The sequence below is a fragment of the Mus caroli genome, unplaced genomic scaffold (genome assembly GCF_978045245.1).
Source record: "Mus caroli unplaced genomic scaffold, Mus_caroli_1 scaffold_17, whole genome shotgun sequence".
Lineage (NCBI taxonomy): Eukaryota > Metazoa > Chordata > Mammalia > Rodentia > Muridae > Mus > Mus caroli.
In genome coordinates, this window is record NW_028227272.1 from 31,953,695 (window position 1) to 31,976,283 (window position 22,589).

Here is a 22,589-nt window from a genome sequence, read left to right on the forward strand (position 1 = left end):
TAGGCTTTCCAACTCCCTAGTGAGGTCTTCAGGGCCCCCACTGATGCCATCCTTGTTCTCTGAGTCTCCTGGCATCAGCTTTGTGTAACCAGATTGTCTTAGTTGGGGTTTCTGTTGCTGCAATGAACACCATGACCCAAAAGCAAATTGGCAAGGGAAGGGTTTATTTGGCTTACACTTCTACACTGTTGTTCATCAGCAAAGGAAGTCAGGACAGGAACTCAAGCAGGGCAAGAATCTGTAGACAGGAGCTGATGTGGAGGCCATAAAGGAATGCTGCTTACTGGCTTGCTCCCCATGACTTGCTCAGCCTGCTTTCTTATAGATCCCAGAACCACCAGCCCAAGGATGTGGCTCTGAGCTGGACCACAATTGGTTGGGTCCTCCGCCTCTGATCACTAATTAAGAAAATGCCTTACAGATGGATCCTTTGGAGACACTTTCTCAATTGAGGCTTCTCCCCTTCTGATGAATCTAGCTTGTGTCAAGTTGAGATAAAACCAGTATACATCATTTGAGAAAAAAAAATGGTTCCCCTGAGAACGGTGCCCATATATCTTGTCCCAGTCTCCCATAAACCTGGAATGTATACAGCTGTCCTCCAGTGCCTGTGGTCTGGTGGCTGTATAACAAGTAACGTATAGGCAGTGGGATGGACATGTCCCTGTCATTCTATTGCGATGGTTGGTGCACTGACACTGGGTAGCTAGGGCAAGATGCCCCAGGAGCAGCTTATTTATTCACCTCAAGGTAGGACCTAGCAGATGGCTGCACTCCTGGCTGGTCCCGCTGGCTCCATTCTTAAATGACTTTCCCCCACAAGTCAGAAAGTTCTCCTAAAAGAGGACTGACCGGTCTGGGGATGAGGGAGAGCCGGGTGGGGAAGGACCAGATCCTGAACTTTTGTCTATGCTCAGCCTGCCTTCCCGCTGTCTGCCTCCAGGCCCCCAGAGGTATGTCTCAGGCAAGGATAGACCATAAGGGCTGTGAGGAAAGAAGCCATCCTCACCCCTCCCTGAGGGGCCAGAAGACCCAGCCCTGTAGGACGGCTGTCACAGAAGCCTCACCTCTGTCCTTGGACCCATCATTAGCCCGTTCTTCAGCCATAAACACCCTTCCTAAAAAGCCATTTGCCACAGTCACAGACCACAGCCACCACCATCTCACAAGAGATCATCCCAAAGGCCGGTGTCACTGTTAAATGAGGGTTCCTACCCCTTCCTACTCGCCTGTTCACCCAAAACTTCCTTTACCTTGGGCTGGTCAGATGTTTCATTGGGAAAACGTGCCTGCCGCAAATGGGAAACTGTGACCCGAGTTTAACCCCTGCACCCACATGGTGGAAGGAGAGAAACACCTCCTGGAAGTTGACCTCTGACCTCCACACAATGCCAAGGCCAATGCATGGCTTCTTTTGCTTTGTTTCTTTCTTTGGTTTTTCGAGACAGGGTTTCTCTGTGTAGCCCTGGCTATTCTGGAACTCACTTTGTAGACCAGGCTGGCCTCGAACTCAGAAATCTGCCTGCCTCTGCCTTCCGAGTGCTGGGATTAAAGGCGTGCGCTACCACGCCTGGCTTGCTTTGTTTCTTAAGCCAGCAATGTCTCCAACATCACTGCCAGGTGACTCCTTCCTTGCCACTGTCCCCAGAAGACTGTGCCCAGGCTCCTTGTGCCCTGTAAGGAGCAGGCCACGTCAGTCTGCTCCCTGTCCCTCTTTTCCACTGACGGAGGTCCCTTCTGCAGCCTCCCAAAAGAGCCCTCCAGTGCTGGAGGAGGTCCCGGGACCGTTGATCAGGAATCCACTCTTTCGGGGTCAGTCATCAACAGAGAGTTTGCAGGAGTCAGAAAGCAGAGAAGCAGATTCCCACTGGGTCTGAGAAGGGGCTTGTAAAGACGCCCACCTACTGGGCCTCAGATACCAGGCCCTTTCCTGGTCATTCACAGCATTTTCTGTTCTTCCCTCCCCCCCCCCCCCAACCAGGCTCACGATTCTCTGTCTCCATCGAGAAGGCACTGCCTGAGGACCGAGGTTTGTACAAGTGTGTAGCCAAGAACAGCGCTGGCCAGGCGGAGTGTTCCTGCCAAGTCACTGTGGACGGTAAGTCGTGCTTATCCATTGCCACTACACATACAGAGCCCATCTCTTGCCCACTTCCACATCTGAATGAAACTCCCCCCCACACACACACACACACCACCACCACCAGATTGTCCCCAGCCTTACTTCAGCATTTATTTGGTGAGAATCAAACTATGTTTTTAAATAATGAGTCAGGGAAGAAAGGCAAGTGGCCTCACCTTGATTGCTCGATGGCCCACATAGCCTCTTCCTGAATCCTCTGGCCAGGAAGAAGCACTGTTCAGCTTCTCCTCCCCTCCCAGTCCTGCCCTCCACACCCAGAACCTTCTAGGCAGAGAAGCCAGGCATAAGGGCACCAGCACGAGAAAGGACACACCCACAGGAAAATGACTACAAGTATTTAACCAACCACCACAAGCAAGTGTGCACCGTGCTGGTGCCTCACTGAGGAGCCTGGGCATAAGGAGGGAGCTGAGAGTTCAAGGGTCTTCTGGGAAAAGGTGAGTCAAGGCCAAGGAGGGGGGAGAGAGAAGAACACTCTTGGCGACTTCTGCCAAAAGACAGGAAGGCAGCAGAGAGAAGGGAAGAGAAGCAGGAGACGGAGCAGACCAGTTAGGACTGTGGCGTCCTCCAACTCAGGAAGAGGCAAGGCCCAGCAGGAAGCATGCATCTGTGTCTTTTCCCCCCCCCCACCCCCCACCCCCCACTAGGACTGTGGAATTCGTGCCTGGGAATAGCACAAGGCCTGTAATGGTTTAGACTAAGTCCTTCATGATATTTCTCCTCATCATGGCCATCATGATGCATCAGAAATCCAGCTCTGCCAGGACTCCTCGTATGCCAGGCAAGGGCTTTTGCTCTGAGCTGTAGTCCCAGCTGCAACACCCATATTTTATGAATGAGAAAAACGGAGGCTGTTCAGAAAAGAAAGGCAGTCTGCAGGAGGCTCTCTGGCCCCAGAGTGCCTTGGTCAGGGCGAAGCCTGCACAACTTTCAATCCAGTGCCTTTTTTTTTTCTTTTTGTATTTTTATACTTCCCTGGAAATGTCTAAAAAGGTAGTATTGGGAAAACAGTTGCTTGCCCTTGAAATGCCTGCTTAGGAGCCATCAGTAACCTGTCAAAGCCTGGTGCCCAAATAAGGCATCTAGAAGAACAGCTTCGTTGTTGTTCGGGCTCCTGAGTGTGAACACTTTAGTCCTGAAATCCTAACCTGTTTTATAGCCGTCTCACAAGACGGAGAGGCTTTGTCCTCACTCCGGATTTCATAACCCCACTTCCTGGTCACAGAGCAGAGATCCGGGGTACATAATAAGTGGGAGCATAGACGGAGTGTTCTCTAAAGGAAAGTGTCTTTTGAAAACACACAATTGCAAAGTAAATGAAATCGTCGCTAGCCAGGAGTCTGACAGGGTATGGGTTCTCTGGGGTTCTAGGAATGACTTTGGAGGAAGTAGATCTGCTAGGTCAAGGTTCACGGTCAACTTGATGCGCACTGTGAGGCTCCTGCTTAATCCTCTGTGTGTCTCTTCCCACCTGCCTGCGGTTGCCCCTTGTCCAAGCAGTTCCTTCATGGAAAACTGGCTAAGCCTGCTAATGAGGTTATCTGCTTTTGAAACCCCTGGCCTCTTGAGCTCCTATTTACACAGAGAGCTGCAGGCAAGAGAGCAATTTGTTCCTCTTATCTGGATAGTGTCAGCACCTTTTCCAGATTTGTTGGCCAAGTGTGAGTTCCTTTTTCTTTTCATGATATATTCACGAGGTCCTGTTTGGTTTGAGTTTCATTTAGTGGGTTCGTTCATTCTGCAACCTAAGAAGCTTTCTTTGCTGGGGGGGGGGGGGTGCTCAAAGACTCTGCTGTCTCTATTGATCGCAGTGATGCCTATCAGTTATCTCCAGTGCCTTTGAAGTCAGAATTTGGCTCCTGGCTACAAATTAGGAGCTGGGTCTTTGAAAGACAGGGGAGACATCAGCTGAGGTAACAGAGATGACTCAGTTAGTCGGACTTGTTCTAGTGTGTTTGCAGAAAGGGAAAGGGACAGCCCTCACCCCTAGCCCAGTCTCCAGTGCCTTTGCTGATGTACCTGGAGATGTATCCATGTCATCTATTACATGAGCATCTTGCCACACTCAGCTCTATTTCCCCACCAAGAGCCACTGCCACACAAAGCGAAGGACTCCTTAAGTCACCTTTCTGCCTCCTTAGGGTTGGTGTGTTTGTCAAGCTGAGTAACCTCCTGTCTTTTGCCCCTCACTCAGTGATCTCAGTAGATCTGACCATCCTTTTACCATCAAAGTCAGATGTAGGGGATGGGGTGGAGGTGAGGGGACAGGAGCATCTTTCTAAAAGACGGGATCCATGGTTTCAGTCAAATTCTCAAAAAGAGTCAGTGTGCACCACCTTGGATGCTAAGCACTGGGGAGGCTGAGGCAACAGGACCACAAGTTCAAGACCAGCATAGGAGACTGTCCACAAAGAAATGAAGATAAGGAGAGGGAGGAAGGAAGGGAGGGAGGAAGGAAGGAAGGAAGGAAGGAAGGAAGGAAGGAAGGAAGGAAGGAAGGAAGGAAGGAAGGAAGGAAGGAAGGAAAAAGAAGGAAGAAACCATTTGCACTTCGGGGTAGCTAGTTGTGGTTGAATATTTCTTAGTGAGCTCACTAGTGCATCTGCTGTAGCTGCCTGCCTGACCTCTGGGCAGAACCACCAGTCCCACATCCCTCCAAGAGGACAGTGAGGTCCCTCTCTACTGTGCAGACTTCAAGATTGCTCTCCTGCTGTCACTCAGCATGTCTGACCATGCTCCTGAAAGCCACTGCTCACTCATTCAGTCTGTGCCCAATACTAATAAGACGACATCTATGATGAATGTGAGGATGTCTTCAGGACAGGATCCCACAAACAGGGATCCATCTGGGCTCACTGGCATTCTCTCTCTCTCTCTCTCTCTCTCTCTCTCTCTCTCTCTCTCTCTCTCTCTCTCTCTCTCTCTCTCTCTCTCTTCTTTCTCCTCTTCTCTCTCTCCCTCCTCCTCCTTCTGTTTTGTTGTTGTTGTTCAAGACAGGGTTTTTCTGTAGCCCTGACTATTCTAGAACTCCCTCTGTAGACCAGTCTAGCCTCAAACTCAGATCCTCCTGCCTCTGCCTCCAGAGTGCCAGGATTAAAAGCATGTGCCACCACTGCTTGGCAATTATTGTTTGTTATGGGCAGGATGGGCAACCTATGGAGGCAGCGTGTCTGCCTATTAGCAGCAGTGCTTGGGTTGTTTGGGCATTTGTGCCCTTTCTTAAATGTGGTCGTATCACCCTTTCTTCCAGACTCAGCAAAAGGGTACTTAGCCAACAAAGGGTATAGAACTTGTCAAAAGTAAAACTTCACCCACGAGGAAAGCAGCTGACTTTTAATACCTGCTGTGGGTGGCCAGAGACTTCTGTACTTCGTCTTTTCGGTGTCTGCAAAGGGGTGCAGGCTACCTTTCCCAATGAGCTTAGCAAAGCTAACTGATAAGAAGCACTAGCCCAGGCTGAAGCCCCACCCGGTAGATTACAGTGTACATTGTCCTGATAGAGCTGGTGAGGCCTGCCAGACCTTACCATAGGCTGATTCTAGCCAAGGAATTATCATGTCAAGATGCTTCGGAGAGACCTTGATCCTCCATTATTGCCAGCCCTCTGCTGGCAAGTTCTTTCTACTCAAGGGACTAAGTTATTAATTCCTACGATTCTCTCTCAGCTCAGGCCTCTCACCCTCAGGTACCCTAGCCAAGCCATTCAGCCTTAGCTTCAGGGAAAGCAGGGCTTCACAGCCACAAAAGATGATCCATCTTTGTGAAGGGGGAACATGTATCTATGGTACCCAGACCAGCACTCATTCATTCAGCAAACATTTAGGTCAGGCACAGCTCAAGGAGCTGGTATTGCTGAGTATGAGCAGAAAATGTGCTTGGTCTCATGACACGTGTGTGTGTGTGTGTGTGCATGTGCGTGTGTGTGTGTGCACATGCATGCTCACACATGCATTTAAATGATACCCTGGGATATGAGGGAAGCAAGGCGGGTGATGGGGAAGGGCCTACAGCTTCAGGAAAGGGTTGCTGAGGACTTCTAGTTGAGTGAACATTTGAACAGAGAGACCTGTAAGATGTGAGGGAAGGAGATCTTGAAGAAAGAGAAGAGGGGAGAAAGAAACCAGGAGAGAAGCACAGTGGGGCAGAGCTTGTGGAAGGTGTGGGAGGAAGAAGCAGGCCGGTGAGCCAAGCACCAGGTACGGAAGGCCAAGAAACAAGGCTGAGGAGGGCCAGGGACCACCACCAGCCCACATGCAGAGATCACCGAGTGCCTTGGGATTCCGTGAGCTCCTATGGTGGATGTGACCATAGATAAGACCAGAGAGAGATGGGAGCACCGCGCTGAGATGTGCGGGCAGCTCAGGGGTCTTCAAGGGAGAGAGGGATGAATGGCTTTGAGAAAGGAGGAAGCTGTCCAGGGCTGAGATACCCAGGAGCCAAAGGGTGTCCTGAAAAGACAAAAATGACCATTGAGGCAGATGCTACCAGCTGGTGTGGCTCAGCCTGGTCACTAACCATCCAAAAGAACAGTGCAGAGATCCTTAGTGACCCTGACAAGAGCAGTTCAGGAGAGCAGCAGCAATGTCAGCCTCATTTAATGTGTAGAGACCAGGCCGAGTCACCTGTGCAGGTCACCCTGACTTGCTGGGTAGGATATAATCCCAAGCACTTACTCCCAGCCGCTAGGGTTAGCTGACAGTTGCTGAGTTGAGTTGCACAGGCCTTGGTCTTAGTCCTGGTGTGTTCCTTTATCCTCTCCTGCTTTCCCTGGTTATCCTTTAACCCCTCACATGCCGCTGGTTAGGACTGAGTCAAACTGCTGTCTTTGTAGCTCTAAGACACTTGAATAGCCCGAGACCAGAGGATAGTGTTGAGTTTAAGATTGGCCTGGGCTGTGTGGCAAGTTCCAGCCAACCCTGGCTACAGGATGAGAGCCTGTCTCCAAAACAAGGAGAGAAAAGGGTGTAGAGAAAGGGAGTGGGGGAAGGAAGGAAGGAATTAAAAGAATTTAAATATTGATGAGTGTTATGGTTCTGGCCTCTGTGAACACATGAAGGACAGACACAAAGAGATGCATGCATGGAATAAATACCCCAATAAATGCCACCCATTACTTTGATTTTTTTTTATTACACAACAGTATTCATTTGAGGCCTGGGGGCATGCCACAGATTATGTGTGCTTTGCAGGCTTCAGTCTCTCCTTCCACCATGTGGGTCCCAGGGATCGAACTCAGGTCCTGTAGCTTGATGGCAAGCACCTTTACCATAACACAGAGGGATCTCGCTGGCTCCCCACCTGGTGTTTGCAACTCACTTCTCCTTTACTCCTGTCATGAGACGTCATCTTCCTAACTAGGAAGGCTCTCTTGTCGTAGGCTCATCCAGGGGCTCATCGCCACTGAACACCACAGGCAGAAAAGGAGCCCCTGTTTCCCCCAGCTGAAATTCTCTGTGCTAGTGTGCTGCTTGCCCTTAGGTGAGAAATGAGGCATGACAGCGGGTGTGGGAGCCCCAGCCCCCTGCCTTGCCTTTCTTGAGGCCCTCGAAGTTCAGACCTCCTCCCAGAAGCTCTCCAGAGCCTTCTTCTCCCTTGTCAAGGGTCAGAGTCCAGGGACCGAACCTCTTTTGGAGAAACAAAAACCAAAACCAAAAAAAAAAAAAAAAAAAAAGAAAGAAAGAAAGAAAAGAAAAAAAAACCTACCCCGGGGGCCTGAGTCCAGAGCTAGCCCAGCAGTGGAAGGGGTGGGGCACTGTCCATTTAAGGACAAGTCTGTTGGTCCCTTTAGGACCCCACCCCACCCCCCACTTTTCCACACCTCTATCTTCTACCCCCATACATTTTTAGGGGCATAATTAGGCCAGCAAAGGACTCCAGCCCTGGGGCCCAGATCTAGAAATAAAATCCAGTTTCATCACAAAATGATTAAAATAGACAGAAACTACAAGCTGCTCTTAAACTTTTATTACTATTATTTTTATCCCCTGGGCAGCGTGTAAGCACAAAGCTGGTTTTGATTAAGCATGTGGTCCTCCCGGCTCCTTCTTCCCTGTGGTTCTCACAGTGGCCTACCAGTTCACTCTCCCTGGCTGGGCCCCGTGCTGCGTGCACAGCCCCCACAGTACTGACAGTTTAGGGGGTGCTGCCCCTCCCCCAGTCCTGGGCCTCTGGGTTTGGGAAAGGCCTGGTTTGGAAGGGAAACTTGAGCCCTTTCTTCAGGGCCTGATGGGAAGATAAGTTGCAGTGTGTGGAGCTTCTCAAATCCAGCTCTGTGTGCACGGCAGGCTGAGTGGTCACACCTCCGGTGAACCTCTGCCAGTAGCAGGGCTTTCCAAGGTCAGAGGATGCTAAAGCGCCTTAGGAGAAGGTGAGGGACCATGGTTAACAAAAAGAATGAGTTCATTTACTATGTAAGTGGTGCTTTTGATCTCTCCAGAATGCCACCCAGGCCTTGCCTTCGCTGGGCTTTGGGCGCAGGGAGCTAAAAAGCTTTCTACAGCTATGGAAACAGAGACAGTGTAAATGACTTGCCCAAGTTCTCAAGGGTGCCTGTGACAAAGAATGAGAACTTTCCTGTTTCTTGGTTCCAAACTGCACCAAAATACCATCCAACGGGACCCACAAGCAATGGCATCCCAGGCTGAACCCCTCCCCCCCCATTGCCCTCTTTCAGAAGCCAGAGAACTGGGCCTCTCGCCTTGGCTTGCTTGTGCCTCGGCTTATCTGTCAGAAAAGGAACTTTGATCTTTCTCTCCCAAACTCCTCTCTGCTCCGGAGCTTACCAGGAGGAACAGAAAAGAATGCTGAATCAGGAATTCAATACTACATACACAGTTTATCATTCACCCTTTTCCTGGGAAGGGGAGAACAAGGGAAGACAGACATTTCTGAGTGCATCTTTCTTTAAAGTCCTGGGGGTCTTTCTCTTCCATGTGTGCACATGGAACCTGGTGCCCAGAGTGAACAGCAGCTTGAGACCTTATCAGCGCCACATGACAGGAACCCTGAACTCACTCTCTGGGGCACCTTTGCTCTTATGGAGGGAGTAGGACATAGCCACACCATGGGGGACAGGGTATCAAGGCTATCAAGTGCTGCTTAAAAGGATCCCTTCTGCCTCCCTTCCTTTACTCCTCACCCCATCTTCATATACTGCTGGAAAGTCCTCATTAAGCCCAAACAGAATCATTCCTCTGTGTGTGTGTGTGTGTGTCTGTGTGTGTCTGTGTGTGTGCGTGTGTGTATCTGTGTGTGTGTATCTGTGTGTGTATCTGTGTGTGTATCTGTGTGTGTGTATCTGTGTGTGTATCTGTGTCTGTGTCTGTGTGTGGCTTTGGGTCATCTTCAACAGGGAATTGACCTTAATATTCCTCAGCTGCCACCCAGCTGAGCCAACTGTGCCCACATGCAGTCTCTGTCCGTAGATTACCCAGATCATAGAGTACAGGCATGTCCTGGAGGAAGCCTAGCTGGTGGCAAGCTTCAGAAATAAGACTTAAGTAGAAGGGGCCGTGTGGACAGAGCATAGATGTCATCTAGAAGAAGTGTAACCAGGGAAGCGGGTAAAGTGCATGTCCCCAACCCCTGCCATCGATGGGTGCAGTACCACTCCTCACAGGGAGCCCTGTTTAGCCAAGAGCAGCTGAGGCTGCCCATCCTGGAAGCAAGGACAGTCCGTTAGCCCTTCCTCAGCCAAGCCACAGGAATGTGGCCAGAGCCCTGGCTGGAAAATCCCCTCCTCCCTCTGAACTTCCTCCTCCAGAGCCGGAAATGAAGGATGAGGACAGGAAGGGGCTTAGGGGGAGGTGCCTTCCATGCTCTCCCCCAAAGAGTAGTAAAAACACTGCCCGGTGATTGTCATTCAGCCAGCAGCTTCTTATCTAAGTCCTGAGTGGTTTCCCCACAATGTTTGAAAGTCCAGTCTCATTGGTACCCAGGGGTTTTCTGCTCAGTTCCACCCAGCCTGCAGTACCATTCTCCTTTGTCCACAAGACACCCCTCCCCCAGTATTGTACCCACCCCCAGCATTTTCTGAGCTCTACTGTAACATGGAAGAAGGAACTTTCTGCCAGCATCAGCCAGTGGCCACTGCAGGGATTCATAGGCCTGACTTGAGGAGGTACCCCAAAAGCCCCTGACTGAGTCCCAGCCTCCGTCTCAGAGAGACTATGCCAGTGGCTGGCTCTGAAGCCTCAATTGGCTAGGCCTGACCCAGTGCAAAGGCAAGCCTTAGAAATCTAAGGCCATAAACACCGTTCAGTCCATGAGTCCAGAGGTAGGGGCCCAGTCTTCTCCTCCCTCTGTGTGAGGCCTTTGCCTTTTCAGAGAGCCTTTGAAATGTAGAACATTTAAAGGAGAGAATCAAAGCCCAGTGTGGGCAAAGGGAATTGAGAGCCTAGGCCCTGCTAAGTGGCCTTAGTCCTGGCAGTGTCTGGGGCTGCAGTTGGGAGCAGTCACTAGCTCCCTGGCCTGGCCATCCATCCTGCCAGTGACTGTTCTAGCCACCTGATTTATCAGGTCCATTCAGCAGGCTCTCCTTCTTTGGTACTCCCCTGGAGGAAGGGCCCACTGCAGGCGCCACTTGGCGGGCACAGAGGGCCTCTGGGTGGAACATAGGGGTGGGTGGGCCAGCTAGGGTCAAGGTAGGGTTCTGACTGAGGGGCCTCCCCTACTCAGCTCCTCAGATAGCCACTGACTGATGTTTGTGTTCCTTTTTTTGTTCCAGATGCTCAGACCAGTGAGAACACCAAGGCCCCGGAGATGAAATCCCGGAGACCCAAGAGCTCTCTTCCCCCTGTGCTAGGAACAGAGAGTAAGTGCTGCTCGCTGGGCTTCACCATACAAAGGCAGGAGTGGTGGCAGAGTCCCAGCCTCCTGGTCACCAGCTCTGTCCTGAACTCCTTGGGGACAAGCTTCTGCCCATCTCCCTGAGTGCTCTATGTCCTCCTGACTACTAAGCCAAATTACCTTTCCTCAAACCCCTGCCAGTCTCTCTTCACCCCATCCACAGCCTGCGGATGTTACACATGGTCTTCATCTTCCGAACCAGAGCCCTTTCCACTTCCCATGTCACTTTTGGTTGGGGACTGTCCTTCTTCTTTAAGTTGATTCTGTCCTGTCAAGGGAGCCTTCCTAAATTGTTACTCTGCCCTTATGACATCATCGGGAATGTCCAAAGGTCCTCAGTGCCCACAGACTCCCACAAGTGAGCCTCTCATGTGTCCCTGCCTGGGACACACCTATTGTGTGTGCACAGGTGCAGTCCCCTGTGCACCCTGACTGCCACCTCTCTCCGTGTTCTGCTGTGCTCCCTCACAGCTATGCCACACAGAGCTCCTCACTGAGCTCTGGGGAGCTCCATGGAGCAGTTATAAAATATAGCCTACATAATCAAACTATAATACCTATCAAATAAAATTATATAATAGATAGACACCTAAAGCGCTCAAAAGCCGTAATACAGCCCTGTCTTCTGCTGTAATTATCAGTGCGATTTTATTAGCCGAACTTCTTTCTGACATTCCCAGTTTTTATAGGACAGAGTTGCTTGGACATCCCCAGAACACTCTACGTTTTAAGATAAACAGAAAGCCAGGCGTGAGGCACGCTTGCAATCCCAATATTTGAGAAGCTAAGGCGAGGCCAGCCTCGGCTACATAGTGAGTTCTACGCTAATCTGAGATTCAGAGTGAGACTCAAAAAAAAGTAAGATTAAGGAAAACAAACTAAACAACAACAACAACAAAATCAGAAGAGAAGCTCTCACTTCTGCTAGTGGAGGGCAGTGATGGGTCTCACTGTTCGGAAGAGCGCTTCCCTTTAGTTATCAGACAGTGTTTTATGGCTGCTTTATTCTTTTTTTTTGTAAAAGCAGTGCTTTTGCCTTGCTGGTGCTGAACTCTTGGAACACAGCTCATCAGCCTGAGGTCAGAAGTCCTCAGCCTTCGTGGAGGGGTAGCCAAAGTGGATTTATAATTTCTCCTAGATGTTTACACAAAGTGAGACCCACTCAGACAGCAGAGGAGCCACGACTGCTCAGAGCAGACTTTAATAAGCTGTTAAGAGCCCAGGCACAGCCGTAGGGACCCAGGAGGAGTGAGTTAGTAGTGTTACTCTCCAGAACTGTTGCCTGGGCCTTGCTGTGCTACCTATGGGCCATGAGAGGGGAGATGTTGCTCTTAAAAGAACAATAGGGCTGTGACTTGCTCAGTGATGAGGCTGCTCACCTGACAGGGACAGAGGTCCATCCACTTCCCGTCTTCAGGTCTGGAACATCCTTTAGGTCTGTGCGGTCCCAAGGAAGGTGAGGCAGGGTCAGAGCAGAACTGTGGGACAAAAACAAGTGCCATGAGGCCGGGAGACAAAGCAGACCAGCTCTGGGCACGTTGCCCCACAGAGCAGAGTCCTTGGAAAACCCCAGCCAAGTTGTCCTCATCCTACTGGCAGCAATAGCTGGGGATTAGATTCACCTGGAGAACATGGAAACCACCCCGCCCAGGCTGCCCCCAGACCAATTAAACAGAAACTTGAGGGTGGCAGCTGGATTTCCGTGGCTTGTTTATGTTTCTAGATCATCCCAGTGTGTGGCCACGCTAAACATCAGCCTTCTAGTGGGAACTGGCCTTGCTTTCCTTGCTTGGATAGCAAGAAGAGGTTGAGAGCAGAAGAGGATTTGCTTGCTGCCCCTGTGAAGCGTGGCAGAGTCACCTTACTCCAGACAGTCTTAATCAGGGGGAGTGGGGCTGGCAGGAAGTGTTTGAACTCTCCAGAAAACACACAGCACCCCACGGTGCTGGGGTGGTAACTCCACCCACTTGTACGCAAGGGAAATATCACTCCTCTGTGATCCAGAGATGGACATCTCACCCCATGCACCCTCGTGGCCACTTTGTCTCCCTATGCTGGCTGGTCCACTCAGTCCCCACCACCCTAAGCCTGGTGTCACACTGCATTAGGTTATGATACTGGTTGCCCTTCCACAGACATTCTTGCCTTTTAGAGACTTACACCTCAGAGGCCTGAGAGACGCCACCAAAACTTGTCCTTGGAGCCTTTTAACAAGGTGGCTGCCCAGGGCCAGGAAGTGAAGGAGATGTCTTTTAGGTCTGTGTTCTCTGTTCTTTTATCCTTTGAGGATAATTTATTGTTCAGTAATTGCTTAAGTCTGAACTTAGTTGCTTAAGTTACATGTGCATTATTCTCATTTGAGCATCTTAAAACATACATGCCAAGTACAATGTGAAAATCCTCTTCTCTCTCATATTTCAATTATACACCCATTCACTTTTTTTCTGAACACTTCATATGTGTGTGAATACACACAAACACCTCAGCACCAAGGGTTTTTCCTCCCTACCAAAACAGACTCACACACGAATCTGTATGCCCCCTGTCACATGCCATTTCTGTTAGCTTTATTCTCCTCTTTCCCAGACATGTTGGATCCCATGAGTGGTCTGTCTCTGGACTGTATGGTATTGTCAAAGCTGCGAAGTACCTTATTATGTAGGAAATCTATCCTTCTTGAAGAAAGGGCAAGTGACTTTTCCGTCAACAGAGTCTAGCCAGACCCCTCTTTGTGAACCCTCCTATCCCCAGTGGTGCTTTATTCTTTTGAGCCAGCCATTGGTTGTGTAGGAGTGGACAGTGTTGCCACACTTGCCTGGGAAACCCCAAGCCCCATTGTAGCATGAGGAAGGTACCAGGCAATCTACCCCCAGCCCTCCGTGACAAAAGGACTCGTTAACCTGCCAGTCAGCCAAGTCACAAGCCACAAACATGGGAGGAAACTTGGGAGGGATTGAGGTGAGGAAAATCTCAGAACCCAGGTTTTGAAAGAGGGAGAGGAATGTAGTTTATGTGGCTTGGGGAGGAATGATAACATTGGCAGGGGAGGAGAAGCAGGCGGGAACTTGGGGGAGAAGCTGAGCAGATGCTGAGGGGAATGTTGGGAGGACAGCCGAGTCAAACAAAGCCCCGAGCGGAGTGCCATGCACAGTGTCAGAAGCTCCTGCTGTGTGACCCGAGCCAAGCCTCCACTGTCTTAGAAACACTTGCTGCTCCCATTTCATAGAGAAGCAAAACTGAACCCTAGCGATGAACTGGTCCCGCCGAACAACTCCTAGCTGGTAAGGAACAGAACTGTGGTGGTCTGTCTTTCTGCCACGCCCCTTTCACCTTGCCGTAGACTTGACTTTGCTCCACGTTGTCCACAGAAACACAATAACAGTTCTTTCCCTAGCCCAAAGGAACAGCACAAAGAGGTGGGGTGGCAGAGGTGTCAGGACCACTGGAACCTGGAAGGAGACAAAGGAAAGGCGCTGGTGTGTGTCCCTGGATCCAGAGACCTGTCAGTGTGTTGGCCATATGCCTCCCAGTGGGACTTTTAAAATAGCCATTTTGATACATTTCAAAGTTACAGAGAGGCACAAGAAGAGTACACACACCTCTGTATCCCCTTTACTTAAGAGTCCTTTACATTATATCCTGTGGTTTTAACATTCTGTCTGTATATAATTATATTTTTTCATTTAGATAGACAGATATCATTTAAAATCTTCTCATTGTGTATTTCCTACAAATATAACCTCAACGTAAGGGTCAGGAAAGTTGACGTTGAACCATATTGCTCAATATTGCTAGCTAATTGGTCCAGCCTTCCCTCCATTTTTATCATCTTACCCAAAATGTCCTCTCTGTTTATTTTCTCTTCTTGGTAAAAATCTAATGTCATCATCCCCAGAGTACTTTCCCTACTCCCTCAGCACGGAATGGCTCCTCCTCTTGTCTTGGAGATGAGACAGGGAAGACGATCACAGGCCCAGAGAAAAACACAGCAGTCTCTGCCTGAGCTGATTTAGCCACTGAGAGACAGGGACACCACAGTGAACCTCTGTGTGTCCAGAAGCTGGCTTACTGTAGCTACTTCCAGGGCATTGCTCAGACATAGGGCATAGCAAGAAAGCCTTAGGGCTAGAGAGGAGGAAACAGAAGTCTTGGTTGTCCCACTAATTAAACACATAGCTTCCTCAATGCCCTTTGCTCTTTTAGAACACGCTTTTCCCCAATATCCAATGGGCACTTTCCATGGCTGGGCTCAAACCTTGTCCAGCCATGACAGCAAGCCACAGTTCTGGTGAAGATGGCTAATCCTCCTTAGCATCTGTGTGCAGAGGCATCTGCAGCCTCAGAAGCAAAGCTGGGGTTACACAGTATTGGGAACATCCTGTAGAGAAAGTGTCTGGAGCCTAAAGCCTCACCTTGGGGTGCTCCTTCTGGAGGGGATTGCAACAGCCAGTGTAATTTTGGGGAGTTTTCTGTAGAGGAAGGCAAGCATATTACTTGGTTGAAGGATGGATTTCTAGGGTTTTAAAGATGGCTTAAGAAAATATGTTAAAAAGATAGTAGGATGCCGATGACGCAATGCAGCAGGCAGCAGATTCGGGGTCTGAACAGGAGACAGTCAGTGAGCATCTCTTGGGTTTTACAGCTTAGCATAGCAGTCATTTCAGTTGGGTCCACTTGACAGTCAGCCCATGAGTCCCTCTTGCTTTCAGGGTCCTTGCCTTCACTGTTCTGTGACTTAAGGACAACTCAGGTGCAAGGTTCCCTCAGAGTCTGTGCCTGATCTAGACACTTGTCCCCAGAGGGTGGTGCATATGGGCATATGACCCCAGTGGGCCATTCTGATTACACTGTTTTTCTTTGTTCTGGCCTTTCTTATGTGTCCCTATGAATCTAAGAGCTGTGTCAACTTGGAAGTTTCTATAGACATCAAACACGCTGTCCAGTATCCTTGGTCTTCTCTAGGATCAAATCTCTTTTTCTCTTTCCTTTTTAAGATTCTTTACGGGGAAATGCTAAATCCTCATAGAATCCACAGGGCTGAAAGGAAATCTAGAAGAAGTTGGGATGTGACATCAAGTCTTTCCTAACAGTAAAAAACGTGGGGCCCACAGAAAATAGCTAAGATGCTCATACAAATGCCCCTGAAAGCAGGCACCAACTCTTCTTACACCCCACTACAGTGCTGGTGTTCCATATGATAGTACCCGACATGCACCTATGTGTGCACATGCCTGGAACACAGTGATGACCCCCTCACTAGGCAGCTACTCCCAGCCCCTCCCTCAACCTTTTCAGTATCTCCCTTGAGCCGATCAACCAGCAACATCGGTCCTTCCCAGAAGCAGCTGTTGAGAGTTGACCAGCAGTGCTGGCCCCGATGGCCTGGCCATGCTAGACTCCTCTTTCACAACTGTCATGGCATTCCATGAGAATGAGAATGAGAATGAGAATGAGAGCTTCCAGCAACAAGAGGAGCTGTGTTCCTCTGGAATCTTCTGATAGGACTGCCTTTGCTATGAGGGGAGCTAAGGGGGTAATTTGCCCAGAGATGTTAATTCTCAGAAAACACCCAGTATGTCTACACATGTCTGTAAAAATGTACTAGAAGGAGCCAGCAGGTGAGAGGACAATCACTTGATGCCTTGAACCTTCCTTAGGGCATGGGAGGGCATCAGGATTTGGCCCTCTAGCTTCAGGCTCCCTTGCCAGCCTCAGGGGTGGCTGTCCTTCCCTTACCCACCCTGTGTCACTCCCAGGAGCCTTGAGCCAACAGAGAATGCTGATTTGGAGAACTTTAAAGGGTTTGATGCCTATTTATAGTTAACTACCTAAAAAGGCAAATGTCCCCAGAGAGGCAGAGAGGCAGGGACCTGCCTGTACCCAAGGCTGTTGTTAACACCAGCTCCCCAACTGTCTTCTCAAACCCTCTCACTCTGCTCAACTAGGAAAGAGGAACCCATCTGTCTTCAGACTGAGCAGTCTAGAAACTTCCATGAGGGACAGACTTCCCTCCAGGAAAGAAGGAAAGATCTCTAGGGCAGTAGTAGTTTAGGCTTGGGCAGGGTGGGCAGAAGCAGAAGAGAGTACCAGAATCAGTCATGAGGAGTAGATGTTTCCAGCAGTGCCTCGGCTTTCCTGGGAAAGTTTCTGTTTCTTTACCCTTACTTGTGATTTCAGTGGGCTGTTTCCCTTCCAGCCTCAGTCTCCCATCTAGAGCAGAAGCCTCAACACTTGGCAGTTTTGATCAAGGAAGTAACAGAGCACGTACTTAACATTGTGCAAAGTGTGATTTGCAGCCTCTGGCTTCTATCTCAGTATTAATTCATTAGAATTACCCAGGTTCTCAGCGATCTCTGCAGTCTCTGTCCTCTAATAACCACTTATCAAGCTTATGCCCAGTTTGCTGCTAGGCCCCAGAGGTAAGCGGGGGACCTTTGCTGTCCCCAGGGAACTTGGCATATACGTTTTGTTAGTAGGCTTCTGAACTGGATTGGGACTGGGATGGACCCAACTAGGAGAAGCATGGGCTCCTGGAGGTAGTGTGCCTGAGCCGAGAGCTGCTTACAGAAGGTGTGGAAGTCAACCAAAGGTGCCAGCATGTCCAGAGAGCCCATGGCAATGTGCTAGTGCACCCTCAGATCTGAAAGATGCTGAGTGTGTAGTACAGAGGAGCAACACCTAAAGACAAGTACATAGCCAGAATTCCCTTGGCAACCATAGCACACACTGACATTTGAGAACCACGGACATTGAGAATAGAGGACATAAGGAAGAGTATTCACCAAAGAAAGTGTGTGAAAGAAGACTGAAGGTGAAAACCAGAGCAGATCTCCAGGGCCTTGTCAGAGACCCGGTGGACTTGGTCCTCAGTGGTTGTGGGTAGCCACTAGAGAGGTTTCAGCAAAAAGAAGCATCAGGTTTATAGAAAAGTCACTTTGGTCCCAGTATGACAGATGTGTTAGGGCGGGGACTGGGGGACAAGAGGTGTTGGCATGGTATTGAGTTTAGAATGAATGGGGCAGTGATAGTGAGTCCTGTGCAGGGTGGGGGTGGGGTGGGGGAGAGGGCTGAGCATGTATTCAGTTGATGGAATTGGTGAGCACTTGTGACAGGCTGTGGGGAAGAAGTGGGACAAGAAGCAGTCAGAGGAGAAGAGCCTGAGTTTGACTGGGGAAAGGGAGGCTTGGTATAGTTTGGAATCCTCTGGGTAGGGATGTCTAAGGGGTTAGACACAGAGGTAGGCTCAGAAGGAAGGCTGAGCTCCAGGGAAAACATGGGCAGGAGAGGGTGACAGAAAGAGTCCTTAAGAGCAGCAGTGAGCAAAGCACCCTGGATGGGGACAGGGGAGTTGAGAGGTCAGGCCTGTGCCAGGTAGGGTGTGGGTGGGGGCTGACTGCCCAGGGAGGTGCCCCAGCCCCCTCTCAGAGGTGGCAGATGGAGGGCACTCTGTCCCCTCCTTTACCCAGGGGTCTGTAGCCATCATGGGATTTACAACGATGGTAGGTCTCCTTGCTGTTGTAGGATGTTCCTCTCTGACAGTGGCCAGTGTAGAAAGTTTGCAGTGGTGGAGACAGAATGAAAGGCAAGGGTCCGGGCGATAGATAATAAGAAGGGTGAGCCGAGAGAAGTGGGAACTCTCTACTGATCAGTTTATCTCTACTGAGTTTGGACATCTGGACCAACCAGAGCATTTCCTAGGAACCTGGGCTGAGGAGAAGGACAGTAAGGACATGTGACATGGGACACAAGTGAGGATGTCAGCGGAAGAGGCCAGCAGGGTCAGGCATTAGTTACCTTTCTTCTCACTATAACAAAACAGCAGACGAAAGCAACGTAAGGGAGGAAGACTTCATTTTGGCTCCCGGTTTAAGGGTGGCGCCCATCACGGTGGGAAGGTGTAGTGGTGAGCGCTGTGGCAGTAAGAGCTGTGGCTGCTAGTCACATCACATCTGAGGTCAGGCAGCAGAGAGTGAGTGAATGCCGGTGCTCAGTCCCCCCCTCCTTGCTCAGTCAGTACCCTCTCCCCATTGCATAGTGTGCCTCACATTCCGGATGACTCTTGGCTCCTTAAACCCCTCTGGAAACACAGGCCTACTCGGAGGTGTCTCCTAGGTGATTCTTAGCCCCATCATGTTGACAATCAAGACTATCCATCACATTCCAGATAACTGGAGGAGCTAAGTTTATCCCAGAGAGCAGAGAAGTCCTTTGGGATCTGCATGTTTGGGAAAGAGTGCTGAGTGAGGGGGAGGGGCCGGTGCAGAGCATGCGCTGAGTGCCTTATTTTTCTGTTTAAAAAAATATATATCTTTCTTTGTAAATTTTTGCAAAATAGATTTATTTGTTTGTTTGTTGTGTGTGCACATGCTGTGACTATTGTGGAAGTCAGAGGACGACTTGGGATTGTTGGTTTTTCTCCCACTCGATCAGTCCTGAGGATCAAACTCAGGTCTTTAGGCTTGGCCGCAAGCACCTTTCCCCACTGAGCCAACTCATTAGCCTTCCCAGGACTACTTTTAAATAGGAAACCAACGTGCTGAAACGTTATATAACGGGCTTTAGTTCCTCAGCTTAGCTAGTGATAGAGCAATATTTGAATCCCAGTCCTGCTCCAGAGCCTTAGCCCATTTGCATGGGGGCGGGCGGGGGGGGGTCGGCGGGGAGAAGGGTTTCAAAGGCTTGGCTTAGAGGGTGGACTGTGTGGCAGCCAGACACATGATGGATGGCCAGTGGCTCTAGTTCTAGCTGAGCCATGTATGGCTTTATGAACTTGGGAAGCTACCAGACTTACGTGAGATTCCAGCCCCCTCTTCGTGAGAGGGAAACACGGTGAGGTGTCCTGCTTGCTTTTGGGCAGAGTAGAAAGGACACCTGTGAGAAGCTATAGCTTTAGAATCCTGTGACTCAGCTTCCCCTGTGTGCACAGAACACGGTTAATGGATTCCTACAGATGGTCATATAAAATATGGAGAGCATCTAGAACATTGTTAACCTTTAAAGTTGTTTTTACTGAGCAGCTTCAAATGCCAACAAATTCAAAGAGCAATAACCACAAATTTATAGAACAAATTTAACACGTGGCATCCAATCCTATTTAAACCTAACATTGAAAGATCTACAGATGGGTGCTTGCTTCTAGCCACATAGGTTTCTCAGAGCCAACAAGCACGAGTCTTTGTAGCCTCTGGTTTCATACTGCCCACCTCCTTGTGTCCCCCAGTTCACATCCCAGGGACTGTCTTCCTCCTCCCCGTTCACCCCCACTCTTTCTGCAGGAGCTCTCTGACAGCGAGCCAAGGCTGCTGTAACAAGATAGTGGGCAGGGTAGCTGAAACACAGGTCAGACATCCAAGATCAGGGTCTCTCTCCTTTGGTTTACAGATGTCTGTCTTCTTTCTGATCTTCCTCCTCCTATGGTGCCTTCTGTGTCTCCGGCCTTTCTCTGCCTCCTTCCTTCTCTGCACCTCCCCCCCCCTCGTCTTCTTCTTCCTCCCTTTTTTGCAAGGTCACAAGTCAGATTGGCCTAGGGTCTGCCCTCATGACTTTTTTTTTTTAATGCAGTCACCTTTCCAAAGGCCCTATGCCTGAGGCAGCCTCGTTCTGAACTGCTGACAGCTACAGCTTCGACATGTTTGTGGAAGACAGCAGGCAGCTCCTCTGGACATTGCCTTCTGCCTTGCTCCCCTGGGCTCTTCCCTCATCGTCTTTAGGTTCTCCATCCTTCGAGCCTGCATCCTGGAAGTCAGCCTCCAGCACAGGAGTAGCCTTACTTTATCCCTTCTTCAGTGTTTTTCTTTGTCCATTCAGCACCAGAAGTGTTACCGACTAGGGTTTTCTTGGGTACCCAGCCTCTCCATCTTCCTTGGATATGGTCTCTGGAATGACGTGGGACCCACTAGCCTCCAGCTTCCCCCGACACTTCCCGTCACCAGGGGATAAGTCCTGGCCATTCCTCCATCCAACACCTAGCCTCCACCCTTGCTCACAGTGACGTTCTCTCCACTCTCCAGGTCTCTCCCCACCCCACCCCCAAGACCTCCCCCTGCCCCTCATGTGACCCAGCTGTTACTCCGAGGTGCATCACCAGGGTTAAGCCCCAGTCATTGGGTCACTGGTCATCCCCACCTTCCCGTGTATTTCTTTCCCCGCAGTCTTTGATGAAGCTTCCCAGTTCTCATTCTAATTGCAGCTTAAATCTTCACTTTCCAGTCTCTGCCATTGTTTCTCCAGGACTCTGACCCTGGCTTCTAGAAACTTCCATACGGATCAATACCGTCATCCATCGTGTCCACTTGACCAAGCCAAACTTCATCATCTCTCACATTCTGTTTTCCTTTGCTACAATCTCCCTGTGTTTCTAAGAGAGAAATCTCAAAATACTTTTGTACCCCCACCTTGTTTAGTTCCCTAACTTCTTTTAATGCCTGCTCTATCCATCATTCATCTTTTCTGTGTGGTGCTTCTGAGTACCTTCCAAGAGGTGGCAGCATCCTAACTGGATATCCTTGTCGCCCTGTGAAGACCTGAGGATGGAGACCCAGTGTGACAGCTATGTGTGAAACGGTCCTTTGATCTCTCAAGCTAAAGACCCAGCTCTCTGGCCCACGAGGCTAATGCTGTCCAGCAGAACTCTCTGTAACAGTGAACATGTTCTGTGCCTGCACTCTGTGATAGCCATGTTTGGGCTATTAAGTACTGAGAATGAAACTAGTTCAGTAGAGGAAGTAATACTTAGTTTTCTTTCGTTTAAATGGACACACGAGCTTCATTCAACTTCCTGTCATAATGGGTGTCTCCTGGCCAAGCTCTACTGAACACCACCCTTGAGACTGCATCATCTGATGTTAGACAGATGGAGATGTTTTTTCTCCCTGTTCTCTCGGGCCACCTTCTTAGGCCTTGGGTCCACCATTCCTCAGTAATGAGCTGATGGCCATGTTCTCAACACGCACAGGGCTCTCTCTTCTGCTGTGTTTGAGCAACTGGGTGTTATTTTGTTTTTAGAAAAAATTTAAAGACTTATTTTATGTGTATGATTGTTAATCTACATGTGTGTGTGTGTATATATATATATATATATATATATATATATATATATCACATGCCTGCCTCATGCCTTTGAAGCCAGAAGAGGGCATCAGTTACAGATGGTTGTGAACCACCATGTGGGTGCTAGATACTGAACCTGGGTACTCTGTCAGAGCATCAAGTTCTCTGAATCGCTAAGCCAGCTCTACAGTCCCTTTATCTTACTTTTTAGCTTCCTATTTAACTCTGATTTTGAAATTATTTTAATATAGATGGTTATTCTATACCTTTCAGACTCCTCACAGATATTAATATTTTGTGGTCTCTTTTCCATATATTCGTTCCTTCTAGGTACGTAGGGGGTGGCCTCTGGTTGAACCCAGGGCCTTGTCTTCACTGAGCAGCTGCTGTCCCTGACTTTATACCCCGTCATTCCCTCTTTCTCTGAATTTCTCTCCAACTCTATACACACACATGCACACACACACACGCATACATAATTATGCTTTTGTGCATCCCAAAAGAAAATTATACCCATAAACCTTAAACATGTAAAGACTTTAGAGTTGAT

General features: G+C 49.5%; 1 protein-coding gene across 2 annotated transcripts in view; it reads left to right on the forward strand.

Moving 5' to 3' along the window:
• Positions 1 to 22,589, forward strand: part of Mylk (myosin light chain kinase) — a 252,091-nt gene that overhangs the window by 178,925 nt on the left and 50,577 nt on the right. For both annotated transcript variants that reach the window (XM_029470833.2, XM_029470832.2), the window contains exons 17-18: positions 1,982 to 2,098; positions 10,869 to 10,955. In XM_029470833.2, the coding sequence (XP_029326693.1) occupies positions 1,982 to 2,098; positions 10,869 to 10,955 (204 nt within the window). The remainder of the gene's footprint in view (positions 1 to 1,981; positions 2,099 to 10,868; positions 10,956 to 22,589) is intronic.